Source organism: Callospermophilus lateralis, chromosome 5 (genome assembly GCF_048772815.1).
Source record: "Callospermophilus lateralis isolate mCalLat2 chromosome 5, mCalLat2.hap1, whole genome shotgun sequence".
NCBI classification, from domain to species: domain Eukaryota; kingdom Metazoa; phylum Chordata; class Mammalia; order Rodentia; family Sciuridae; genus Callospermophilus; species Callospermophilus lateralis.
Window position 1 is genome coordinate 144244827 of NC_135309.1, and position 19488 is coordinate 144264314.

Sequence of the window (19488 nt, forward strand, 5' to 3'; positions counted from 1 at the left end):
GCTCTGGTCAATAGAATACAGAGGATGATACTGTGCTAATTCTTGAAAGATCTTTTTGCTCTTGGACCCCTGCCTTGCCATGAAAATAAACTCAGGCTACCTGCCGGAGGATATCGCCCACAGAAAAGAGAGCCAGGTAAACCAGCCAAAGCCACAATCAATAGTCCAAAGGTAAATAAATATGAGATTCTGGCATTTAGATTTTTTACTTACATTAAATTACTTTTAAATTGAGAGGGGGAGATGGGAGAAGAAAAGAGTATCCTGAAGAGATTGAGGGACAACTTCATTTTGTCCCAGGAAACACCCATGTCATAGCTAGTGACCCTGAAGCAACCAATTGATCAGGTCAAAGAGCAGGTACTGGGGTACTGAGAGCTGGAACTAATACTGAGGGTCACGTGGGCATCATGAGAAAACTGCTTTGAAATGCTGTGGAAAATTGTGCTGTCACTTTCCTTCTGCATGACTATACAGCTTACTTTCAACTGATTGGCCCAAGGGATGTGGCTGAATAAGGAACAAATTCAACGAGAGGGGAATTTCTGTCAAAATAAGAGCCAAAGCCATGCACAGTGCACACAGCATCTAAGTCTTGTATCTGTTTTGCAAATACAGATCAGAGCAAACACTCCCTGACTGCTACCATGTGACTCATGCTCTTTTGAGTGCCTTACAAACAGCTACTCCTTATATCTCATAACTATCTTATAAAGTCAGGCATTATCATCATCCACACTTTACTGATGGGGAAACTGAGGCAGAGTGCAAAGGTACAGTTTATACATGAGTCAGTTTTCAAGTCCAGAAAGTCCAGTTTCACACTTTATGCCATTTAACAGTGGTACTTTGGTTTGGGCATTAATGACTTAAATTTTGAAATCACAGTTGGTAAAAGAGATGTGTTATGTACAATGAGGGCCTTGGACAGCCTTTTTAAAGATGAGGAACTGGAAGACATCCTAAGAGAGATTTCAGACCAAAGCCTAAGGAACTTTGGAAATTACTTCCTTGTTTAGGAATCACAAAAGTTTTATGGAAGAGGAAGCCTGATCCTGAAGAACAGCTAGGATATGAAGAGGCAAAGGAGGAGGGGGCAGAAATTCCAGTGAGGAAACAGCATGCATAAAAGCACTGTACTGGACAGACAGCAGTTTAAAGGAAACTGAGCAGTCTATATGTGTTGAAGACAGGGAGGAGGCTGTAAGGAGAAAGCTGGATCATGTGAGGCTATGAAGGGTGCTGATGCTAGGTGAGCATGAATTTTATCTGATTTGGTATGTAATAAGGAAACATCAAAGATTTTGTGAGCAGAAGTTCAGAACCATTCAGACAGTCCTTTTAGATTGGTAGTCTTATATCTCTTACAATAGGGTGAAGACTGGAGAAGGGAGAGTATGGAGGTGCCCAGACCAGCAAGGGTGCAAGAGTAGGTGTCCTAAGCAAAAGTAGGAAATGAGGGTCCTGCATTCTCAAGTATTGGGGCACCACTGGCATTTTAGACTGGATAATTCTTCTTTATAAGGATCTTCCCTGAATATTCTGGGACTTTTCTCATTCTTGACTTTCCAATATTGGATGCTGGCTGTAGCCTTTCCTTATTATCCTAACCGCATCCCCACTCATATCCATATCCTCCTAACACCCAACTGGAAACCACTGGACCTTCTCCTGACAGAGGCACTAAAGGAGATGACAAATGATGAAGTGACACTGACTTGAAAGACTGTTGGTTTTTGTTTTTAAGCAGGACAGGCAGATTGATACCCAGGGTGATTCTGGCGTTTCTAAAATGTGGTGATTGAAAGAAAGTGACTAATTATAGAGAGAGGCAAAACCCAAAGACACAGCTTCAGCAATGAGCAGAAACAAAAATCAGGCACAGCAAGAAACTCAAAACCCAGAGCTTCCAATCTGAGTTCTGACCCTCTCTCTACTCACAAAACAGCTGATCTCAAAACTTGCATGAAGGGAGCAGGCACCAAACGCTGTCACAAGGGAGATTCCCACAACTGTAGAACTTCAATTTCATAATATCCTAATAACTCTGAAAAATTTTACAATAGGCCAATTCCCTTTGCCAACCAAACTGCCCAGAGTTATGGCTCCACCATTATGGCCGACTTTTTGGTGAACTGTGATATTATTATTCAGTAAGACAGTTTATTGCTGTCAAAAATAAAATGATGATATTGAAGACAAAATTACTTCTTTGTATTTTGATTTATTAAAATAAAAATGTACTGGCCTCTGGGCACACAGTCATCATGGTTGATGTCATCATTGCAGCTCAGTTTATATGGATATAGTAATATATTATTAAACCAATTAGTATTTATCAACTAATTAACATATATTAAATAGTATCAGGGAAAAATCCTTATGATATATTTAAATGAAATAACTCTACAAGTGCTCTGAGATTTGAGGATAAATGAAAAGATAAGAGGATGGGAAAGAAATAAAATTTCTGGGTCTTCTCATAGCTGCCTTTCAGTAAAACCATTGTATTAACTTATGGACTGAAAAGAGCTTGTCCAACCTTATAGTCCTAATGGAGAGAAGACCCCCTGAGGCATAACCCAATTACTGATTTGTCTCTTTCTCTAGTTTCTGGAGAAACATAATTTATAAGTTATTCATCCTGTAGGCTCTCTCTTCATTTTGTTGTTTCCTTTGCTGTGCAGGAGTTTTTACATTTGTGCCATCCTATTTATAAATCCTTGCTGTGATTTCCTGATGATTGGAGTCCTATTTAGGAAGTTGTTGCCTGTGCTTATCTATTTTCTTCATTATTTCTTTCCTTCTACTGTTCGATCTTGTTTTTCTAAGACCTTGAAATTCAACATTACGGAATAATAAAGGAAAGAAAGAATAAAAGATCAGAGCTGAAATTAATTAAATAGAGACAAAAAGATCCTTCTATACCCAGTTTCTTCAGGGTTTTTACCCAAAAGGGATGTTAAAAGCTTTATGCATCTGTTGAGAAGATCATGTGTTTTTAATCCTTGATTCTATTTATGTGATGAATTATGTTTATTGGTTTATATATGTAGAACCATCTTTGTATTCTGGGATGAAACCATCTTCATTATGGTATATGATCAGGGAACTGTGCGTTTTGCATCCTGCAGATGACCTCTACAACTCCACTGACCAAAGAGAAGAAAGGGGAGTAATGATATAGAATGGGGTAAAAAAATTGGGTATTAATGATAGTATACATAATGCTAAAATATATTGAAAGAATAAAAAGGGGGAGGAACAACAGAAGAGATAAAGAGAGAAAGAAGAAAATAGAAAGGGAGGGAAAGAAATAAAAATGAAAAAGAAGAGATAACAAGAAAAAATCCAATTAATTTAGAAGACCCATAAAGTTTGACAGAAATATGAAAAAAATGAGAGAAAACAAAATAAAGCAACACACACACACACAGACACACACACAAAAGCAACAAAGAAAAAAAGAAAAAACACAAAACAAACAAAAAGTGATTTAATATTTCTTCTTGTCAATTAGTTAAATTGAGGACACTTTGTTCTGGGGTTTCTAATTGTAGAACTCACCAGCTATGAAAAGGTTTGTGGGACAGAGCTACAATTTGTTCCCTCTTAACTCCAACCCAAACGGGCCAAATGTGTTGGAGCCTGCAGACTGGGCTCTACCCCTCCTGGCCCACCAGCCAGTGCTGAGGGAAAGCTGTCCACTGAAGAGCTAAATCCACCCTCCAAGACTCTATTTTTTGTACCTGGTATCATGTTATTTTAACAAGTTCATATGTTGAACATCCAAAATTCAAATAAGTGAAAAATGGTTTTCATGCTTCAAAGGATGTCATTAGTTCTAGAAATGGAAAAACAAATATCTAGCCAAATTTCTGCAGCCTGAAAATAGGGGTCAACATTTTATCATCATGTTTATTTTCTTCTTTTCCTATATTTTAACTCTTCCAACAAGCCAAAGTGAAATGTTTTAATGTAAACATTCAGACAAAAAAAGAAAAAAAAATCATTTATATAGTAAGCTCTGTAAAATTCTATCAGAGTTTGGCCTTAGAGTTCCATTCTAGATGTGATTACTTCACAGGTTTAAACCAACCCTCAGTATTAGCTTTGTGATTGAAGGGCAAAGTTAGGCCCTTTCAGTTGTTCTTCACCACAGGATCATTACAGCTGGAGGAGACATTGGAGGTGATTACACTAGCCCTATCATTCTGTAGATAAAAATCAGGGATATGGGGCTGGGGTTGTGGCTCAGAGGTGGAGCGCTTGCCTAGCAAGTGCAAGGCCCTGGGTTCGATCCTTAGGACTACATATAAATAAATGAATAAAATAAAGGTATTGTGTCCAACTACAACTAAAAAATAAATATTGAAAAAAAAATCAGGCATAGAAAGATGAATTTTCCATGATCTTACTACTGCCTGACACAGATCTCCTGACTAGTCCAGAGTTCTTTTCACTATATCTCACCACTTCTCTCTCTCTCTCTCTCTCTCTCTCTCTCTCTCTCTCTGTATGTGTGTGTGTATTCTGTCTTCTATTTGAGGAGTTGGCATTGACTTGTCAGCTTTCAATTTTTTTCCACATTAGACTACATTTTAATGTAAATTCATTTTAAAATTTGCACAAGAATGTGACATTGCTAGCTATTTTCCATGTATGAATCAGATTAGGGATAGGAAACATAATCTCTTACCTCACTCCAGTTTCCAACAACCCAGTACGCAGGAGTGTGGTCCTTCATGAGCTGCTTATAATTGAAGGCATTCAGCAAAAACCCCTCATCAATCAGGCTAGATGCGTCTTCCTCCGTCAGAACTGGTTCAGAATCTTGCGTTTCATTTGTGTTGCTTGGAAGTTCCAGGTGGTGATTTTTTACAGACTTTTCTGAGAGTATTGGCTGGTGGTCACCTCCATGAGGGAGTGGAGTGTTACTTGATTTTTCAGTGACCGTCCCTTCTGCTCTGAGTGTCCCATTTTTCAGGATACTGGGTCTTTGACTAGGTAGTGGGCCTTCTATAACTGTGCTAAAGGGAGGCTGTAAGGACTCCTCCCCAAGGTGAGGTGTTGGTGGAGGTCCAAGTGGCATCTCTGTACTTTTCTCCATTGGATCATCATTTCGAGGCCCACCGACCTTGCTCCATTTAACAGTATTACTTTCATCTTTGTTCTTGGGCTGTTCACTGTCATCCCCTGAGCCACTGTGAATCTCCAGTTCTGGATCTTTGGTCAAGGTACTGTAGAATGGAGTTACTTGCCAAGTCACAGCATTGCCAGAAGATAAGTCAGAACTACTTGTTGTAGCTACAAAGCCTCCTGCTGCAGTAGGACCAGTATCTGAACTAGAAGCATTTTCAACATTGGGCTGGACACTCAAAGACCAGGAAGGGAGGATGGGCTGGGAAGTGCTTCCAGTGGAAATGAGATCATGGGAGTCCAGGTCAGTTTGGGTTGAACTATTTGGCCACTGTTTCCCATCCAGGTCTCCCTCTTTGGAGGCTGTGGCAGGAGTAGTGCTATCGATTGCTGGAGTACTGGTGCTCATAGAGTCAGGCACGGTGGGTGTGGTAAGCAGTGTAGGCGTGGGTGTGGGTGGAGGGATGGGCTTTAAGGGGTCTTGCTCAGAGGTTGGTAGATCTTTCCCATTGGAAATGGTGCCTTGGTTGGATTTCAGAACTCTCTGGCTGGACGGACACTGCTGGAGCCCACACAGGGCTCGGCTGTTGGGTTTCCTGGTCTTGTCGCAAGGTTCATCCAGGTTCTTGGCACACGTGACACTGCGAATCCGCACTCCTCCACCACAGGAAACAGAACACTGGAAAAGAGATACAGCTGTTAGTGTCATGGGAAAAGATGTTTTCATTCTCGTGGGCAGGTCTACAGCAGATGAGGACAGGCCCAGCGGTGGGTGGCAGAACTGTGCAGTTAACGTTTCTTCAATCTCTACATTTGGTTTCTGTGCTCTTTCAGTTTCCTATGGAAATATCCACTTCCTGAAGACCAGCTGGGGCTCAGGATCAACTATTTACTTACTCTTCACAAACTGAGAACGTAAACCATGACCTAGTCAAACTGAAATCTCTTTGAACAGTGAGTAGTGGGATCTACCAGGAATGCAATGATTTAAAGCTACCTAATTTCTTTAAGAGTGAGTTAGTAATATTATCTCTTTCCTAGGGTTGCAATGCTATTAAATTAATATGACATGGTTACACAGTCTTAGGCATCTATTGTTAGTTATATTGAAACATTTGCTTTATCTTAGAAAATAGCTATTATCATTCAGCAGTTTCTCCCAAGTATCATAATCATTTGGCTGTGGCAGGTAGAATTAAAAGCTACACAATCCCCACACTCACACACGTTCATGAATCTAAGTCCATTTGTGGAATTTAAAGACGAGTAGTTAATCAAAGGCAGGATATATCCTTTCCGAAGAGTTGGGTCAATCCCTTAGTGTGCTGCTAATGTACACACTGGGGTGGAGGCATATTACTTCCCCAGTGTTTCCCCGAGCTTCTGTAGGGCATGCCAAACACAAGTAACTAGATTGTTTTTTGGGGAATTCTGACAAGACAGTCCTTCCTCAGAATTCAGGATAAAAAAGAAATGTTTTTATCAATCTCAGCAGCCATAAGTTGTATATAGTTACTACATGACACCAACATTTAGGTATCCATACTCTGCCTGACCATTCCATTTCCTTTTCAGTGGCATTTTAAAACAACCACCAAAAAGTTGGCATTTAAGCATGGACCACTTTCGGGCCTTTGCTGACCATTTTACATTTGCATAGTATCCCTGACCTCAAAAAGGTTTATTAAGGATGGGACTGCATAACACTCAGAGGATTTCAAAGGACTTGATAGCTATTATTCTATGAGGTACTTGTGATATCCCTGTGAGGTTTACAAGACAAGAATGGTTATTCCAGGTCCCACAAGAGAAAAGTCCAGCAACTTGCTTTGAAAGGTTGCAAATTAGTCTCAGAGTAAGTAAAAATCAGGTTCATCCTACATCTTCTCTTTCCTGCCAAAACCTAGTGAGACACTCTGAACAAGTAGCTATCCATGGAGTTAGCTCATTGACTTGACCAAACTTCTAATTCTGGGAAGTAACTCAAAGGCAGGAACTATTTCTTATTCATAACTGCATTCCAGGATAGTTCTTAAGACACACTGATCACTTTGTAAATATTTATTAAGTGATCCTTTGGCCTCGGGGGAAAAAATAACAGGATTGGGAAAATTCTTACTCATGAGCTTATGCATTATTTTTAGCTTAAGTTCCTTGCCTTCTAAAGTTCTATTTTCAATTTCCTTTATATAGGAAAATAATATCAATGTAGGAAGCTCCGTCTTTATTTTGTTTTAATGGAGCATAATCATTCACTGATATGTAACAACTCTGTGAAATCAACGCCTTTGAAAAGCAGGAGATGGCTCTGAGCACAGAATGGATAGCCGAGGAAGAGGCCAACCGAAGATTAGGGCTCAACCAGCAAAGCAGTGACTTGAAAATACCAACAAAACCTGCAGACACCCTGCTCTAAGACTGACTTCTCAGGACTCTTCGGTGGGAACTATGCTTTATGAGCAGAAGTGCATACTGGTTTTTTTTTTAGCACCAAAGTTGAGGTTACCAAACAAAGACCTGAGAGCCCACCAGGGAGGATATGTTATCTTCCAGCACTTTCCATGATTTACTTGGAGCTGGAAAGTGAGGCTGGAAATGTTTATTTTCCAGTTTTGCCACAATTTTTCCACCCTTGTGTTTCAAGTACTTTATGCTCCATCCAGTTTAATCACCGCAAGTCTCTCTCCTCTTATTATATTCTAATCAGAGCCCCTTGGATTTTCAAATTTCTACTCTATAAAAATTTACCATCCAACCAAAACTCTTCAGTGTCTGTCTGAACACATTTCCATGCTAGTTGCCTCAGGCAGCTTGGTCTGGAGACAGCTTTCTCATGAATGGGAACCTGGTTAATGTCACTTGACCTCAAGCACCCGGCAACCCCTCTTACAGTTTTTCTTTCCAAGAAGTTTTATTTGAGTAGATAGCAACATAATAGGAAACTCTTTTGATTTCTCTTTTCTTTCTCTTCTTTCGCTCCCTTTGTCCAACCCCCCAACCCCGCCCTTTTTTTTCCTTTGTGGAATGAATTGTTTTAATTTGAAATATTTAAATGACCCCCTAGGGATGTGAGAATTTAGTATACTCTTCACAAGCATTTAGAAAAAATATGTATCCTCTGTTCTTATCTTGAACTATGGGGGAAAAAAAAGAACTGGAAAACTTGTGAAAAATAGCTTTAATTCCCCAATGCTTGCTATGGTTTAGATATGTGGTGTCTCCCAAAAGCTCTTATGTGAGTTAATGTAAGAATATTCACAGACAAAATGATTAAGAGAGCTTTAACTTAAAAATTAGTGGATTAATCCACTATTATAGATTAGCTGGGTGGCAGGCAGGCTGAGATTAGAGGAAGCAGTTCACTGGGGGTGTGCCTTTAGGGTTTATATTTTGTCCCTGGTGAGTGGAGAACTCTCTGTTTCCTTGTTGCCATGACTTGAGCTGTTTTATTCCACCATTCCCTTCCACTATGTTCTGCCTCCTTGGGCTCAGAGCTATGGAATCAGCCAACTGTGGACGGAGACATCTGAAGTGGAGCTAAAATAAACTTTTCTTCCTTTATGTTTTTCTTGTTGGGACTTTAGGTCACAGCAAAGCAAGGGTGAACTAAAACAAAGTCTCAGTTTCTTCATCTGGAAATTGAGAGAAATTAGTGCCCACCTTTCAAGGCTGCTGAAAGGATGGTCTGAAAACTGTACATGATTTCTGCAAGATGACTGGTAACTGGAAGCTATTATTGCAGCTGCTATAATAATGATGCTGATAACAACAGGGATGCTAATAGCAAAGGGGTTGGAGGTTCTCAATCTCTATTGTTCTTTTGGAGCATGGCACACAGAACTTCCTGTTGGGTGGTGAAGTAAGGGCAGGCACATGTGTATAGACACTCTTGAGACCCATGTTCCCCTCTGGCTTATTGCTGAATTTATTTATTTATTTTTGATTCATATCTCCCAGGCTCACTGATGGGCATGTGGTCTTTTAACCTGCAGATTTTAGAACTAAACAATATTATTAAGTGTGTGACTCTGTTGAACCCCCAAAGAACAAAGCAGAAATTACTAATACCTATCTAGCTGGCTGTTCAGTTGAAATGCATTAAATTTTGGTACAAATTAATAGGAGTTCCAAAGTGGCAGCCTAAGGACTAAATTTGGCTTATAAACATGTATTCTTTGGCTTGTTAAATCTTAAAACCACACACACACACAAAAAAAAAAAAAAAAAAAAGGAAAAAAACTGAATTAGTGACCAAAATTTCGAAAACTAGTAATTTCATATTTTAAAAAACCCCGGATTTTTGGGTTCTCTTAAAAAAGGCAGATACCCTGCATCCATTGGCCCAATTTCCCAATGGCAGTTCAAAACCTCATCAATGGAGACCTGGGTCTGGGAGGAGTCCATATGCTCTGACACCCCTATTTCCTTACCCAGGAGACACTGAATCTTCCCAGCCCATGGATGACATTCCTCAGCACTGTGTCATGTTGTGCCCTAGCATTAGAGTGCTATCTCCCAGGGACACCGGAACTAAGCACTGGCTTGCCTTTTCTTACACCCAGGACAGAAAAATCAGTGATGCTTTGTATTCAGCCTCACGCTTCTTCCAGTACATCTTCGACTGTGTTTATCTCCTTAGGAGCTGTCAAGCCCTTCGGATGAGATAAATGCAGTACACAACAACACCACCTTTGGAACTCATCTCAATTTGTAGTTTCAGAATTCTCAAAACCAATTTCAGCTATGATTATCGTATGCTCTTACCTTATAATTTTGAACCCTATACCAGGCAAGTAGCTTGTCAACCTGTTCACTCCCTCTCTGGGAGTTATCTTGCCCTCCCTTGCCATCACTCCTGGATGAAGGCCTCTGGGCGAAGCCTGCTGAGGAAGAGGTCTGCTGCTAAATAGGTCAACTCCACCCACCTGAGGTGCACTGCAGGGAAGGGAAGGGGAGGACTCATAATGGGCCCAGAACTGTGGCGCTCAGGGTGAGTTTATTTAAAAAACATGGAGTATATCAGAGGATTTTGGCTAAATGGCTAAGCATAGAAAGAGATAATACTCAGGCATAAAAACATTTAATGTATAGTGTTAGGAATTTATAAATAATGATTAGATCTCATTCTAAAACCTGGCTTAAAATTAATGCTTGTTATGGGTTCAATTGTGTTCTCCTCCTCCCACAAAAAGATATGTGAGGGCTTATAATGCCCTACCTCAGAATGTAAGTTTATTTGGATAGGACCTTTAGAGGAAATCACGTTAAAATGATGTTGTTAAGGTGAGCTTTAATCCAGTATGACTGGTATTCCTAGAAAAAGGAAAAATTATTCAGGCATGGTGGTATAGGCCTGTGACTCTTAGCAACTCTGGAGGCTAAGGCAGGAGGATCACAAATTCAAAGCTAATCCTAGCAATTTAGTGAGGCCCTGAGCAACTTAGTGAGACCCTGTCTTAAAGCCAAAAATAAAAATGGCGGGTATGTAGCTCAGTGGTAAAGTGCCCCTGGGTTCAATCCTCAGTGCCAAAAACTAAAACAAAAAAAGGGGGGAAATTTGAAATCAGAGACATATATGCAGGAAGAATATCATGTGCAGATGAAGATGAGGGTTTTGGTTATGCATTTGCAAGCTAAGGAGCACAAAGATTTCCAGAAATCCACCAGACACCAGGGGAAAGGCATGAAATAATGATTCTTCCTCACAGTTTTCAGAAGGAAGTAACCCTGCTGAGGATTTGATCTCGGGTTTCTAGCATTGGGAACTGTGAGATAAGCAATTTCTATTGTTTAAGCCACATAGTTTCAGTGGTACTTTGTTAGGGCAGCTCTGGGGTATTAGTTCAGTATTCTAGATAATTGAAAAAAACAATTCAGACTTGATGAAGAGAATCAACATGGCGCCCAACTGGTTTTCTCTGAGCAGTTTCTTCAAGCACGATTATCTTCCACATCTGTTCTCCTGGAGCCCTGGCAGAGCACAGGCTGCTGATGTCTGCAAGATGCTGGCTCTTACAGACATCCCATGCCAAACACAGGGCAATCAAGGTCAGATCACCAGGGTCCAGCCCCACACAGTGCCTGGTATCTTCACTGAAACGGGAGTATTAGAGGGCATTTAGTCTCTTTAGTCACCCTCTACCCTAATAACTTTGTGAACAGCTTTCACTAATAAATTCTTAGAAATTTGATTAGCTGATTGTTTTGTTCACTTGTTTATGTGTTTTTGTCAGGCACCAGAAAGGCAGATTAAAGATCTTCCCAGATCCTGACCATGTCCATTTGTGGAGGATCCACCACGTGTCCCATCCAACCTATTCAAGTACATCTGTAGTCTCAAGTAAAATATCATATTTTGCTATAAAAAAAGTTGGTAGGTTTTCTTTTTGTTTTTGAAATTATTTGTTGAGGGTAACTCGCTTTTTTTTTTTTTTTTTTTTTTGAGAGACTTTGATATCACAGCAATCATTAGGGACAGTTTGGAATTCCAGCAAAGTGAGAAAAGATGGTTTACAAATTATTTACAAACATAATACATTTCCTATGAATATTAAGAGCTGTCATACTGTTGTATGGTGCAGGCATTTGAGATGCAGTGTGGCAGAGTGCTCAGAATATAAACTTTGTTGCTGTATTCAAATCCTGGCTCTACTACTTAGCAGCTAGGTGACCTTGGGCAGGTTTCCAAACTCTTTATGTCTCAGTTTCTTTGCCTGTGAAGTAGGGATGATAACACTGTTGTAAGGATTAAATGCTGTTATGGTTTGGATCTTGAATATCCCCCAAAAGCTCGTGCATTAAAAGCATGGTCCCTGAATGAAGCAAGGTTCAGAGGTGGGGCTTTGAAGCAATGATTCAATCGTGAGGGCTCTGAACTCATCGGTGGATGAATCCACTTGTAGCTGGATGTACTACTGGGAGGTGGGAACAGTTAGAGGAAGCAGTTCCAGCATGAAACTGGAGGAGTCCATATTCTGCTGCCACTTCCCTCCTTCTTTCCAGCTGCTATGAGTTGAGCAGCTGTCTTCTGCCATGCCCATCTGCCATGATGCTCTGCCTCTCCGCAGGCTCTGAGAAATGGAGCTGGCTTACCATGCACTGAAACCTTAAGAAGCCAAAATCAATCTTTTCTCCTCTAATTTGTTCTTATCAGGTATTTGGGTCACAGTAACCAAAAGTAGACTAACATAAATATATTAACATTCAAAAATGTTTAATATACAAAATAATTGTCTGATAAATATTTTAAATAATACATAATTAAATATTGATTGCTGAGTTTTCAGTGTCCCTTTGTTTTACAGAAGTAACGCATTAGTTGTTTTTTTTTTTTTCAGTTCTCAGGTATTTGTATTGGCCCTTGAAAAAACTGACATGCACTGTGCAGATAGTGTTTTTATGAATAAAATACCCCTGAGCAAAGAAAGGAGTAGGTGGAAAATCAAGGGACCACAGATTAATCCCTTCAGGATGTTTGGGTGCCATTGATGGGCAAGGCTTGCAAAATCAAAGTTAGCATGGAAAGTTGGCCCTTGTTCACTTGTCTGATAGTAAAGTCATCATTTAGTGAACACTTACTATCTGTCAGGTACTATACCAAGTGCTTACATGGATTATTTTGTTCAAGTTTTATAATAACCCTCTCTTTATAGACGAGGAAAGGTTGAGAGGGGGTTAATCCTAGCTTGAGGCCACACAGTTAAAGATTGCCAGGGCTAGAAAACCCAGAAAAATGACTATTCTCTTAAGTTTGTTCGTCTATCTGATAGGAGAAGTAACATGAAGTAACATGATGCTTTGTTGAGAAACTGAGGCCCTGTAAGGTGAAATAATTTTCCTGAGACTGGATGTGAGTTTATGAAGTACAAGATTAGAACCTGGATGGTTCCCTGGGATCTCTGTCCACTTGTCTGCCTGTTAGGATACACAAACTCAGCTTTATCAACGACACAGTGCTTTTATTAGTTACCCATCCATACATCTATCCACCTAACATAGTGTTTTACAAAGAATCTGACTGAACCATTTTCTAATTTTATTATTGGAGCCATTATCGGAAACCTCACATACCTTTGGCAATTTATTACACGGAGGTATCTCTGGAAGAAGAGGTACCCTTCCATCTCTCGGATAGAAACAATTATAGAACCCACAGTGCTGCCTTGTTGCCTCAATGCACTGGATTAAACTGAAGCTTCATCATAGTTACCTTATTATCCTCATGTTTAGATCTTGTCTCTGCTCTCAGTCATGACCATGACTTCTATTTCACCACCTCAATGTCTAAAGCCCTTTCACTGCACACTGCCTGACATGCTTTTGGAAAGAGTAACTGTGTATAAACAGACACACTCAGCCTGACTTCTGAAGGCATGCCACATGCGTATCCAAATCAAATCAAACCAAACTGCACCCATGGCTGCCTGCCAACCAGTGGGAGAAACAGGCCAAATAAACATGTAGGGAAGTGGGGCAAAACAAGCTGATGAAAACTAAAGTCAATGAAACACAGATTAAACTTTCACTTTTAATAAGTGGCAAAGCCAGGATTTGAACCCAGGAGCCACGTTCTCGGGGTTATGCCCTTCACTACTGTATCAGCTGCTTCTCGCAAGACATGCTACTAAAGTGATACACCTAGGAAAAATGGAAACTCCAGAAACTCTAATGCCTTGTTTTGGTTTAAAATAAACAGAGTTCCTCTTCTTTACCATCTGAACCCCCAAAGTAAGTTGGACAAAAGCAGATTCTTGGTAAAATTTGAGAATGTGGATGAATGTCTAGAGCATGAGCTTAGGGGTGTGTGTGTGTGTGTGTGTGTGTGTGTGTGTGTGTGTGTGTGTGTCTGTGAAAGAGAGAAAGAGAGAGAGAGAGAGAGAGGGTCACTGGGGCAGTAAGCCCCTTCCTGGGGGCAGCAGGAGAGAAAACACCCCCTTCTGATCCCTGTTGGGCTAGGGTTGAGTGTCGGCCTAGCATGGCTGAGCCCATCCTCCTCTCAGTCCTTGGGTTGGTGGAGATACCTTGATAGGGAGATATCTGATAAACCTGCCTTTCCTTCTTCTTCCCCTCCTGGTTGGCCAGGGAGGACCATTCTATGGGAATCTAGGAGTATCTCAGTTCTTGGGTCTTTGGCTCAGTTACCTTAGAGCTTTAGGCTCAGCCAGGGTGATCCAATGACCCAGTGCAGACAAACTGAGTATGTATAGTTGGAGTACTCCCCTACTTCAAATAATGTTGGTATCAAGACAAAATTCAGATAATACTTTATATCAAGAATCACTATGTAATTTCTTTTACAAAATGTATCTGGGGGCACTGGGGTTGTGGCTCAGTGGTAGAGCACTCGCCTTGCATGTGCAAGGCCCTAGGTTTGATCCTCAGCACCACATAGAAATAAATAAATAAAGTTATTGCATACATCTACAACTAAAAAATAAATATATTTTTTTAAAAAAGTATCTGGGTATAGTTGCAATGAAAAAGATATTTCATTATATTCTAGCAAAGCCCTTTAGAGAGAAGCTTAGTATAGGGAAGAAAGGAACACCCATTTGGTGAATCTTTTGATGTTGATTTAATAAAAGCATTTCTAATAACATCTCCTGAATGAAGGCACTGGCTTAGGCTTTCTGCTCAGCTTTGTTGAGTGCAAGCTAGAAACTAGAGATTCCATGTGTGCTGTCAAATGACTGACTATGCAATGCCTGTGATTTGGAATCCACAGAGACAAGTACTTGTCACATCATACCAACTTTTTTGTCCCTTGTTCTCCAGTGAAGACAGGTTATTATGCTGTGTATACATGTGAACATAATAAGAAGAACTTCTAAGCCAAATCTGTAATTACAGACCTTTGAGAAAGCATTAAGATTCTGGCAATTAGTAAATTCTACATGACAAGAATTATTAACTGTTTTGGATGCAGCCAACACGTTTTTGGTAAACAGATTTAATGGACCAGTCACAATACCCCATTCAGCCTTATTTTGACAACACTGTAATTTACAGCAATCTAGGGTGGCAGCAGATGAACAGGCCAGGCAAGCCTCATGCTATGATTATTACCTCCCAAGAATAGCAAGGAGAAAGTTCTGGTTTATCACTGATGTGTGCACATGGATACTTGTACAAACCCACAATGCACCTATGGTAGTGGTATATTTTCTTTGCATGCATACCTTCCCCTCCCTCCCTCCCTCCCTCCTTTCCTTCCTTCCTTCTTTCCTTCCTTCCTTCCTTCCTTCCTTCCTTTTTTGTGGTGTGATAGTTCTCCTTTGACAGAAGATCTTACAATCTAGGAACCATGATTTCCATTTTTCACCTAGATGCCCAACAGTGCATCCTGCAGAGAATTAGAAGCTAAATAAACCTAAACATTGATCATGAGTTAACCAAAGGTAGTTTTGTGAAGAAGGTTATCAAAGCTGATGTACTGAAATAAGTGTTCTGCATTTAAACAAAAGAGGGCAACTTCACTACAAAAATTTCAGAAATTCTTTAGATAATACTTTCAGAACACCTTAATAAGCTATAGATGAAAAATGACTTCCTTAGTTTATAATTAAATATGATATTTAAAATTTTTTTTAGTTGTTAACAGACCCTTTTTTAAAAAAAAAATTATTTATATACAGTGCTGAGCATTGAACCTGGTGCCTCCCACATGCCAGGCAAAATTACCTCTGAGCCACAGCCCCAGTCCCTCAAATATCATTTTTGCGGGGGGGTGGGTACCAGGTTTTGAACTCAGGGGCACTCAACCACTGAGTGATATCCCAGCCCAATTTTGTATTTTATTAGAGACAGGGTCTCATTGAGTTGTTTAGCATTTCACCGTTGCTGAGGCTGGCTTTGAATTCCAGATCATCCTGTCTCAACCTCCTGAGCTGCTGGGACTACAGGCATGGGCCACTGCACCCAGCTTCAAATATCATTTTAAACACAGAAATTTGATCCCATTTGATCACACTGCTCACTTTCTCATTAGAGTTAGTTTTGACTTTCTGTGGAAGTTCCTTGGATCAAATATTTTCCATTTCCTCTGAAGTTAAGTCCTTAGAGGAGTTACTGCCTATGTTCTTATGGGAAGCTTATGGCTTCTCAAGGAAACTCACCAGCACTCATCTCAACCTTCACGCCTATTGATTTTTGGAGATCATTTATTCCTAGTCATTTCATTCCTTGGGTCATTGACTGAAATGCATACAGGCAAGTGAAGATGAAGACCATGCAGACTCCAGGTACCATGGGGAAAGAACAGCACTTCCCCTAATCACTCTGGGGCACAATGAGGTCCAACAGAACCAGGCTCTATAATGACTCACAGAAGATTAAAACTTGGGATTTTCTCATAAACTTCTAGCACTCTGACTTCTACTTACACTCAAAGAATTAGATCAACTTAATTTGGGGACAATGCAATGCTTATTTGAATTTATGAGGCTAATAATAGATGTCCCGAACACATGTTGAATAGATATAGATTTGAACGACTTTCTCTGAGTGTCAAGTATATTCCTAATCATTACAGCAATACTCCTTTGGTTTTAGTTAACTACAATGATTTACTGGCAAATGTTTAACAAACTGGCTCTTGGGGTGATATGGAGGAGCCTTGGTTTATTACCAATGATTTAACGATAGGCCAGCAAAAATCCTGACAATTTATAATTAGCTGTTATGAGCCTATACTAGTGGTATCTACTTCATCTGTGGTGGTTAGTTGACCATGGACAAGAAAGAGAAAGATCCTAAAAACCTGGGTGGTGGGAACTGGAGTAAACAGGCCAGGGGTGATGGATGGTGTCTATTATGCAATTTAACCTTGAGTCACTTTGGATTTGGTGAATGGGGAGGAATGGGTAGGAGGCTAATGAAGCATGAATAATGTCAATCTCCCTCTTAACCCCTGAACTCACCTCACTCCAGTTGCCCACTGTCCAATCCGATGGACACAGGATATCTCTGTTACAGGAAACGAGGGCCTTGGGCTTCAGCAGATGCTGGCAGTCTGTAGCTGGGAGAGCTTGCTCATCAGAGCCCATGGTCTGAATGCACAATACTGTACGCTTCTTCTCTCCATAGGGCCCACATGTTGTGGAACATGCTTCCCATTCTCCTGCCCACCACCTGCAGGCAGATATGAACATGTGGGAAGATCATCAAATGTACCTGTACATCCATTTAACCATTGGAAAGAGAAAGCAGATGAGAATCAGAGATTACAGGACTGAGAAGTTCTTAGAATTACTTCAGTCTGCCAGGAGGTGTTCTGCAGACAGAGCCAGGTGATTTGTTCAAACATAGCCCCAGAGTACAGCAGAACACTGGGCATACGTATTTGTTAAATAGCATGTTTTTGAATGAAAAAAAAAAAAGTCCTTTCTTTTCAGTCCAGAAAACTGAAGTTGCTGTGCAACTTCAAACAAATTTAAGCCTGACTTTCACATCTGTTGAAAGAGTGCGATAATATCAACTTTATATGAGTGATGTGGATTAAATGAAATACCAATTCATGCAAAGTAGTATAGTACAGAACCTGGCATTATAAGAACTCCCATCATTTGTTACAATTTATGGATAATTTTACCGTGGTATTAAAAATTCCAATTAGTCTCCAGGCTCTTAATTGAATACTTTTTTATTTGAACAGGAGGCAGGTACATATACACCAATTCTTGTTTATTTAGGAAATGGTCAGTCAGGGACATTGCTTTCATTTTTGCCCTCTAGTCTACTTGTCCATATTTTCATTGGTCCCTTTGAGAAGAAAGGAGTAGAAAAGGAAGAAACTTAAGTGAGATAATTTCTTACAGGTCAGCTGTTCTTAACAAGTTCAATAGTTACAAGTTCAACTGTTGACTAAATTAATACGCTGGATTCCCTGAGGACAAAAAAGCTTGTGTGTGTGTGTGTGTGTGTGTGTGTGTGTGTGTGTGCCTTCTCTATGAGGGAACAGACTCATGATTCCTGGATATGGGCCCACTGGTCACATGAAGTGCTTCTGAAAATGGCAGACAGTCCTCCTGGGAGCCCTCTCTTTTTTTCCCTTCTCTATCATTGTGAGAACTTTCTCCAGTGATGAAGACAGAACAAGTGTAGTTTGGGTCCACCATTGCTTCCATGGGCAGCCTGGTTCTTCATACCTTCATATGTAATGAAGTGGGATTTTTCTATTTTTCCTGGGAAAAATGCACATGGTGAGAAGTTCTTCATTCCTGACCTTGAGAGAGTATTGAATTTTGTCAATTCGGAAGAAGATAAAATTTTGTACAATTATTTTTGTTTGCTAAACATTAGATTGATTGGGGGAGACTTTTTTAGATTCTCATACTTTTAGTCTCAAGTTAAAAATAATTTAAGAAAGTTATTAATTGATTTTTTTATAGTCTTTAGCTAATAAGTAATTAAGATTTCTTATTTATCCTTTGGAATTTAATATTTAGTTGTCTTATGTGGATAAAGAGCTGTTAGGGAAGTATGATGTGAAATAAATAAATGCCCACTGTATTAACCTAATTATTTTGTCTTACCTCTGACATTTCCAGGGGAGGCCGAGCACAGTACTGAATGTTTAAAATGTCATTCTGGAAAGCTCTTAATCTGAACTGACTGAAAACCCAATTTATCTAATTACTTGCTATAGAGATTTCAGCTGTGTCATCACAAAATGATAATGGATGTTCTTGCTTTCTCTCCCTGGAACTCCCCAAAAGTCCTCTAGAGGACATTTTGCATGTGCATATGAATATGTCTCCCCAAATCCATGTGTTGAAAACTTAATCCCCAATGCAACAGTGTTGGGAGGTGGGGCCTAATGGAAGTGTTTAGGAATGGATTAATGACTCTGGGAAGTAGGTTTGCTCTTTTACTTTTCTGGTAGGTGAAGATACAATGCTTGACCCTCTTGCCCTTCCGCCTTCTACCATGTGAGGCAAGAACAAGAAGGCTCTCACCAGCTCAAATGCTGATGCCTTGGTCGTGGGCTTCCAGTCTGTAGAACTGTGAGAAATAAATTTCTGTTCTCTGTAAGTTACTCAGTCTACTGGTATTCTGTTATAGCTTATAGTAGCACAAACCACATTAAGATTGTTTGTCAGTTCCTGTCTCAAAGTGAAAAATAAAAAGTGATTCAGTGGTTAATTGCCTCTCGGTTCAATCCCCAGTACCAAAAAAAAACAAACAAACAAACAAACAAAAACAAAAACAAAACCAAAACCCAAAAAGCAAACAACAACAACAAAACAAAAACAAAAACAAAAAAACAGCTCCTCAGTGGTTTAAAGTGAAAACCACCTTTTTTTTTTTTTTTTTTCCTGCAAAGCTCTTCCAGGCCCAGGTCTCAGGAGC

At 39.9% G+C, this 19488-nt stretch overlaps 1 protein-coding gene across 3 annotated transcripts in view; it reads right to left on the reverse strand.

Moving 5' to 3' along the window:
- The window catches only part of Adamts12 (ADAM metallopeptidase with thrombospondin type 1 motif 12), a 306637-nt gene that overhangs the window by 40752 nt on the left and 246397 nt on the right, over positions 1–19488 (reverse strand). For all 3 annotated transcript variants that reach the window (XM_076857360.2, XM_076857358.2, XM_076857359.2), the window contains 2 exons: positions 17058–17268; positions 4700–5818 (listed from right to left, as the gene is read on the reverse strand). In XM_076857360.2, the coding sequence (XP_076713475.2) occupies positions 4700–5818; positions 17058–17268 (1330 nt within the window). The remainder of the gene's footprint in view (positions 1–4699; positions 5819–17057; positions 17269–19488) is intronic.